This window comes from Callionymus lyra, chromosome 8, assembly GCF_982586985.1.
Source record: "Callionymus lyra chromosome 8, fCalLyr1.hap1.1, whole genome shotgun sequence".
Classification (NCBI taxonomy): Eukaryota; Metazoa; Chordata; class Actinopteri; order Syngnathiformes; family Callionymidae; genus Callionymus; species Callionymus lyra.
In genome coordinates this window covers 7,966,547-7,974,013 of record NC_141825.1, presented here as the reverse complement: position 1 = coordinate 7,974,013, position 7,467 = coordinate 7,966,547, and the positions used below count along the sequence as shown (strand labels likewise).

General features: G+C 43.2%; 1 protein-coding gene across 1 annotated transcript; it reads left to right on the top strand.

Moving 5' to 3' along the window:
- Positions 1-302: 302 nt before the first annotated feature.
- On the top strand, positions 303-7,369 carry wee1 (WEE1 G2 checkpoint kinase). Its single transcript, XM_087797856.1, has 10 exons — positions 303-1,137; positions 1,696-1,904; positions 2,727-2,787; positions 3,740-3,912; positions 3,993-4,261; positions 4,722-4,811; positions 4,933-5,018; positions 5,096-5,266; positions 6,328-6,473; positions 6,548-7,369. Exons 1-10 carry the CDS (start codon positions 655-657, stop codon positions 6,702-6,704), a joined length of 1,845 nt encoding a protein of 614 aa, XP_087653982.1. The 5' UTR covers positions 303-654; the 3' UTR covers positions 6,705-7,369.
- Positions 7,370-7,467: the final 98 nt, after the last annotated feature.

Genomic DNA, 7,467 nt, shown 5'->3' with positions numbered 1-7,467 from the left:
TTTATGAACATTTAACTTTCCATCGTGACATGTCCCGACAAGTCGCGCCTCCTGTCGTCACTTACCGCAACTATCGAAATAAAAACGCAGCGTCATCGTCGATTGTGACGGATTTTATCCTCGTGACCACTGACTTCATTTTAACTTCAAAGAGGGTCGCGTTGGCGCCAGATCCAAAGCGCCGCCGTCGCCGGCGTGATGACGTAGCACCACTCCAAAGCGCCCCCCTTTCAAAATGTGTACCTCGCGCTGTGATTGGCCGGCGGCGGCCATGTGACTAACGGTCGCGGGAAGTGCTTGTTGCCACGAGTGTGAGGAGGAGGAAGAAGCTGCTGCTCCGAACAAACTCATGTAAACATTGCGATGTTTTATTACGGCCGGAACTTTTCTTTTCCCGACTCTCTCCGCCCCGATACGCGGGGTTGAACCCGAGGAGTGGTTTCGCGTGTGAGTTTTACAACATTGTTGTATTCGTCGAGTACTTTTTTTGAACTTTTCTCGTTCGACGTTGTGGACGTTGATGGGCGTGTTGGACTAGACGCGGCGCTTTAACCTTTTATTTGTCCGGCGTTATAACCGACAACTCGACGTGAAGCTCGTTTGGAATAAGAAGCTTTTACGTGGATTTCCCCCCCTCTTTTTTCTTTTTAAAACATGTTAAACATGTCGAGTCATCGACGCCATCGGTCCCCGAAGACGCGTCCGATCCGACAGAAGCTGCAGTTCACGTCCAGCGACGGCGAGGACGAGCCCATCGAGGACGTCAACAACAGCACCGGGTGCGAGTCCGGCTTCACCGAGCTGGACTCGCCGATCCCGGAGCGGCGGCTGGAGTGCGGGGGCAGCAGCAGCAGCCCAATGAACCAGTCCGGCGGCGACGACGACGTGGAGCTGTGGGGCGACGAGTCCTACGAGGCCCCGGGTCAACACCACCACCTCCGCTCGCCCGGAACCACCGTCCTCTTCTCCACATGCTCGCCCAAGAAGTCGCCGCGGTTCTACCCGGAGTCCCGGGAGGCCAGCTTCAGCAACATGGACGGGGAAGGGTCCAGCTCGCCCATCCCGGACTGCCCGGACACGCCGCCCCACAAAACCTTCAGAAAACTGCGACTCTTCGACACGCCGCACACGCCAAAGGTTTGCGACAAAAAAACACGTGTTTATTGCTTTAATAATCGATGCTTGAAAACGAAAAAAAACATCAAACAATCCAGCTCTACTTTATCACGTGTTTTAATATCCGTTATATTGACGTTTCAAGCAAACCCTAAACGTCATTTTTTATAAATGACGTGATTGGGTTAAACATGCAGTATCTGTAAATTGTCTCTTTAATTTAATAATTTAAAGCTGATTTAAAGTCTTATTTAAATGCTTGTGATGAATATATCCCAGAAAACAATGATATAGTCGATTTATCTTGAAAGTCCATAGTTATTAAGGATGAAAACTAACTTATGTAACTGGTGCCAGAGCCTGCAAGCATTTGTGTATTTTGAATTCTGGGCCTGTCAGTTACGACCCAGTGACCCAGTTAAAGACCTACAGTTACATAACTGACTACATGTGTCTTCAGCATAGTTTTTCTAGAGGGCGGTCACTTCATGTCGTCAACGATCTCCTGGTATTTGATGCAGACTAAACCGTTACGTAACTTTTTTTCCCCTTCAGTTAAATGGCAGTGTTTGTGTGCAGAGTTTGCTGTCCAGAGCCAGGGCCTCCAACTCGGGCAACAGACGGAGCGCCCTGTTCAAGAATGTGGACACTACAGCCGGCTCGATCACGGGCAGCAGCCGGAGACAGCAGACCCCGCAGGTCAACTTTAACCCCTTCACGCCAGACTCTCTCCTCATCCAGTCGGCCACGCAGCAGACCAACTCCCGGAAAAGAGCACTTTGGAACGAGTGAGTTACTAAACCTTTGACTCGTTTATGTGGCTCTCATGAGCAGCCAACAATGACTTATTTTATTGTATTATTCATTTTTTAAATTTTAAAATCTAAATATGTTGGGTCCTCTGTTTGTATTGCCTTCTGAAAGATTTCAGTGAATATAAAGGAGTATTTGAAAGCAAAATGCTTTTGTATCAGATGCACACAAAAACAAGTTGTATACAATTTTGGCTTGATTTATATATATTTTTGGTATTTTCCCCCAATTATATTTATGCTTTCCACTCCTTAATTGCTGCTCCAAACTGTCACTGTTTAAATTGTGGCCCCTGAGGAATTTGAATGGCCCACCACTGGTCCAGACAAACGCGTTGGATGAAGAAAAAACCTGTTGCTTGTTTTCTGTTGATTCAAACCAGATTGATTTTATATTTCTTCATTACATTCACAACACGGTCTTAACTCGGAGCAACACGGCACTATTTTTTTAATATATGTTTGTTATCCGACCAAAGTCTGTAATGTCGGGTTGAAAAAAAAAAAAGTATGAAGAAGCATTTGACTTTGTAGAAACTAGATCAAGTAATGGTTATTTCTCAAGTGCTTTTCTAGTGCATTTGTGCAACAGTAATCCTCCTGGATTCATTCTATTTTCATTGCAAGTATAGAAAACATCATCCTGACCAGAAGAAAGTTCTTACGAACTGAAACAAGTTAAAAAAAAATATCGCATCGATGCAAAATCTTTGACGATTGTTGGTTTATTCTGTTGTGAGAGCGACACAATGTCGCCCCCTGCTGGAGAGAATGCTAATACTCGTTTGCCTTTTTCAGCTCATGCGGAGAAGACATGGAGGGAAGTGATGGGGATGAAGATATCCTGCCTCCGTCAAAGGTACATTATTTTCTCCAACATAATCGCATGATTATTGACGGAAAGGCTGTGATAGTTTGGCATTGGTATCATAGTATTGAACTTAACATTTCAAATGTTATTTTTATTTAAGATGTATAGGTAGGTCATTGTTTATGAATTTTTCTATTTTGCAAGGTTTGATTTGTTGACCATTTTATATTGAATTTTAAACATTAAATTTGTAAAAAAAATTTCAAATTCTTATTCAACAATTTAAAGTAAGTCGACTTTTTATTGTGTAAAAAAATGCTTAAAACAGGAATATTTGAAATGAAGCTGGACTCACTGGTGACAGTTGCTGAGAGGAGATCATTGAACAAACTACTGTCCATCATGGATGATGACAGTCATCCTCTCCGCACTGTCATCAGTGAGCAGAGAAGCAGAATGAGTGCACGAATGCTCCTACCCAGGTGCAAAACAAATAGACTCAGGGACTCATTCATCCCTCGGGCTATTAAATTGTACAATTCTGAGTTCGGGGGCAGGAGTGGAGTGAGAGTATCTGGATGTTCTGTTCCATGTTAGTCTTTGTATCCTTTGTCTTTGTGGTTTTTCTTTGACCTATGTTCTTTGTCTTTATCTTTATACTTGGATTGTGTCATCTTGTTCTTTCTCTTTATGTTCTTTTCTTATTTATTTTTTATGTATTTTTTTATTGTTTATGAAAAATTGCTGGCTACTGGAAAAAACAATTTCCCGAAGGAGACCTCCTGAGGATCAATAAAGTTTTACCTTACCTTACCTCAATACAAAGTTTCATCATTTAAGGTGTTAAATTCTACTATTCGATTATTGTGATGACGCTGATGTACTTACTTACTCTAAAAAAGACGATCTTTGTTATATGGAGACGAGCTCCCACTTCTGCAAGTATTCAAGACTTTAACTTATAAGAACATTGCTCACTCTCCAACTCTGTTTTGTTCAGAGGATCACCATGATGGAGAGCAACATGATGTCAAGGTACGCGTCAGAGTTCCTGGAGCTGGAGAAGATCGGCAGCGGGGAGTTTGGCGCCGTCTTCAAGTGTGTGAAGAGACTCGACGGCTGCATCTACGCCATCAAGAGGTCGAAGAAGCCGCTGGCAGGATCAGTGGACGAGTAAGTCCCCTTGAAAGTGTTGCCATCGATAATCCGTCCTTTTGTGTAGATTTTTATATTTCGTTCCTTCGTCTCCACAGACAGAACGCCCTGCGAGAGGTTTACGCCCACGCCGTCCTGGGCCAGCACCCGCACGTGGTCCGGTACTACTCCGCCTGGGCGGAGGACGACCACATGCTCATTCAGAACGAGTACTGCAACGGTGGCACTTTGTCGGACGTGATCGCCGAGAACTACAGGCGCCTGTGCTACCTGTCGGAGCTGGAGTTGAAGGATCTGCTGCTGCAGGTCACAAGAGGCCTGAAGTACATCCACTCCACCTCGCTGGTGCACTTGGACATCAAGCCAAGTGAGTGTCGGGACCGTGTATATCACGATACCATGTAGTGATGGTGTAGTAACAATGATATATGTGATGTATTGTCGAGTACTTGACTCTGGTGTTGCAGAATTTACAGACCACATGACTTTTGACGAAGTCGTAACTGCTTTTTTATTTGTTTTCAAACCAAAATATGTCCAAACATCAGCTTTAAACGCTGCTGGACTCACTGTATCCTCTCATCCTCAGTCAGCATTCTTCCTTTAGCTGTGGAGGACGTAATGACTGCTGCCATCTAGAGGCTGGAAGTCTAAAAACAAAACAGAAACATTTCCGCTGTTAATAATTGCTTGTTTAATGTAAATAAAAAAATGGAATTATCTTATTTATACACACTTTATTGAAATATAAAGCATACAATCCAATTTAAAAACAATGCGATATTCAAGTGTGTTTTTAACCAATGCCATCTTTTCTATTTTTCCAGGCAACATCTTCATCTCAAGAAGGTCCGTGGCCAGCAGTGACGACTGCGACGATGACGACGACGTCATCACCAGTGTCGTGTACAAGATCGGTAAGATTGTTCAACTCTTTGTCAATCTAACACCAAAAAAATGTAGTTCTTGAAGATCATAAAATATTTAGTTCATACTTTTTTCCTCATGCTGATTTATTTTTTATTTTTTGTCCACCAGGTGATCTCGGTCATGTGACCGGAGTGAACAACTCGCACGTGGAAGAAGGCGACAGCCGATACCTCGCCAACGAAATCCTGCAAGAGGTTCGTTTGCCTCCAAAGCCGTCCTGGCGCATCGTCTCCGGACACTTCACTTACAAAGTCGTGTTTTCTCGCTGCAGGACTACAGTAACCTCATGAAGGCGGACATCTTTGCTCTGGCACTCACGGTGATCAGCGCCTCCGGGTCAGAACCTCTGCCTGCAAATGGTGACAAGTGGCATGAAATCAGACGAGGGAAACTTCCATCCATCCCTCAAATTCTCTCAGCGGACTTCACAAGTCTTCTCAAGGTCAGAGGTTACACTGGATTATTAGCTTTATTGATTATTTGAAATGGAAGGTTCGAGTCACGACACATCAGCCGATAGAGGAACAACGTGATTAATCCGATCATTTATAAAAAATAAATCAAGTGAAAATAATTAGTATAAAGTATAAATAGACTCTGGTGTGAACTGGACTTTAATTTTTATTAAGTTTTAAACAAGAAAGAAGGATAAACTTCATCATTTAAAACCTGTAAACGCCGACTTAAGAAGCTAAAGTAAATTAAATACTTTCTAAAAAATACTGTGATCCGAGTCGATCATTCACTGGGACAAATTGTGTTAAATACAAACGACACAAAATTCCCATGATGAGTTTACAACACTATTTGTTGTCAGTGTTGTTCATTACATCAACATGTTGAAGGACATTTGATTGTTTGCCTTTGATCCATATCTGGATGTTCGTGTTTGCCTTTGTTGTTGCTCACGTTTCATCTCTTAGAAATGGGGGAAATGTTTTGGTCCCGATACTTTGAGACATGTTTTAAATGAAGAGCAAAAATAATATAAAATATGCTGATTATGGTTAACGGTTTTGAATAAATATCCACTTTTTAATTCAGTATATAAAGAAAATGCAGTTAAACTGTAAACTTTGTTTAACCTACAAAAGTGAAGACGGCCAATAAACCTACAGGCGTCGAGCTCTTTAAGTCAACAAAATCCAGAACTAAATCAATTGAACACTTTTAAACATAATGTATAAAAACAGTTTGTGTTCAGTATGATCATGTCGGTGTGGGCACTTAGTTTTCCTCCCACAGTCTGAAAACACGTGGGTTTCTTTAGTTTACACGATACAATGAGGTATTTCACAATATATGGTGCCGGTTCTAGTAGGACTTAATGATGATGATTAAGATAAATGATTGTTTTCACTGCAGGGTTCCACCGATTATGGATGTTTTGCAACATTAAACATGAAATAAAATGAATAAAAACACAGTTAAACTATTTAAGAAGTTTGTTTTACCGTCAAATCTACTGGACGAAATAACTTATCTTCTGTTTGTATTTCTTAGCTCATGATTCATCCGGATCCAGCGCGGCGGCCGCTGACCTCCGACCTCGTCAAGCATCCGGCTCTGTTGACGGCAGCCAGGATGAGTGCAGACCAGCTCAGAGTGGAACTCAATGCTGAGAAGTTTAAGAACGCGCTGCTGCAGAAGTAAGTTCTCGCTCGTAACCGTCGACCCTGTTCCCGTTGATGCCGGAGACTCATCTCTTGACTTCTCTCCTCAGGGAGCTGAAGAAGGCCCAACAGGCCCGAGCGGCGGCAGAAGAGAAGGTCCTGACCACGGACCGGATCTTGACCCGATCCACCGTCCAGGCCATCCCCAGAACCTCCAGGCTGATCGGCAAGAAGATGAACCGCTCGGTCAGCCTCACCATCTTCTAGAGGCTCGCGGACCTTTGACTCCAAGTCACGTCGGAGAGACCCGTCGATCTATGGGCACTTCAAAAAACAAACTCATCTCCACAGACGCTCACGAGGCAAAACTGATGAACAAAGACTTGATATCGACAGTAAGCTATAGAGGATTCCTTCTACACTGTTAGTTCTCTCTTCAACGTTCTGCTCCAGACGTCTCTCCACGCCCGTTCTTGCACTTCGCTTCAGTCGGCGATCGAAGCCGAGCGAAGCCGTGTTGTTGTTGAATGTACTGGTCGAAGCGCCTTACTGCCTGTCGTTTACCTGATGCTGGGTACCGGGAGTTCTGAGAACTTCTGTAACTTCGGAGCACTTTGAAGCAACTTCTGCTGCTATGTTTGTTTCCCTCCGGGTTCAGCAGGTGTCGGGGTTTCGCCGGCAGGGCTCGAGCCTCTTTCATCTCTCCTTCTGGGATCGCCTGACGTTTCCCGAGCAGTCGGAATTGAATCATAGAATTCCGGCTGCTGCTGCTGACCCGTAGCATTAGAACAATCACTGTTACTTTTTTTTTTTTTGTCTTCTCTCTGTGACACTTCAATCGACTTCAACCTTCTTCTTTTTTTTGTTCGAATAACAGTTTAAAAAAAGCTACTTTTTTGTTGTTATTGTTCTTAAATAAATGTAAAAAACTGTTTGTTATCAGACTTTTCTATTGTACATTCATTCATTCATCATTTCCAGGGGGATAAAGGGTAACTCTTCATGACTATTTACCAACTTAAGTAGTTCT

Excerpts from the sequence above, each read along its gene's own strand:
- wee1 (XM_087797856.1), top strand. The coding sequence starts at position 655 with ATGTTAAACATGTCGAGTCATCGACGCCATCGGTCCCCGAAGACGCGT. Across the intron at positions 3,913-3,992 it reads CTGGCAGGATCAGTGGACGA|ACAGAACGCCCTGCGAGAGG; the intron begins GTAAGTCCCCTT and ends TCGTCTCCACAG. Across the intron at positions 4,812-4,932 it reads CAGTGTCGTGTACAAGATCG|GTGATCTCGGTCATGTGACC; the intron begins GTAAGATTGTTC and ends TTTGTCCACCAG.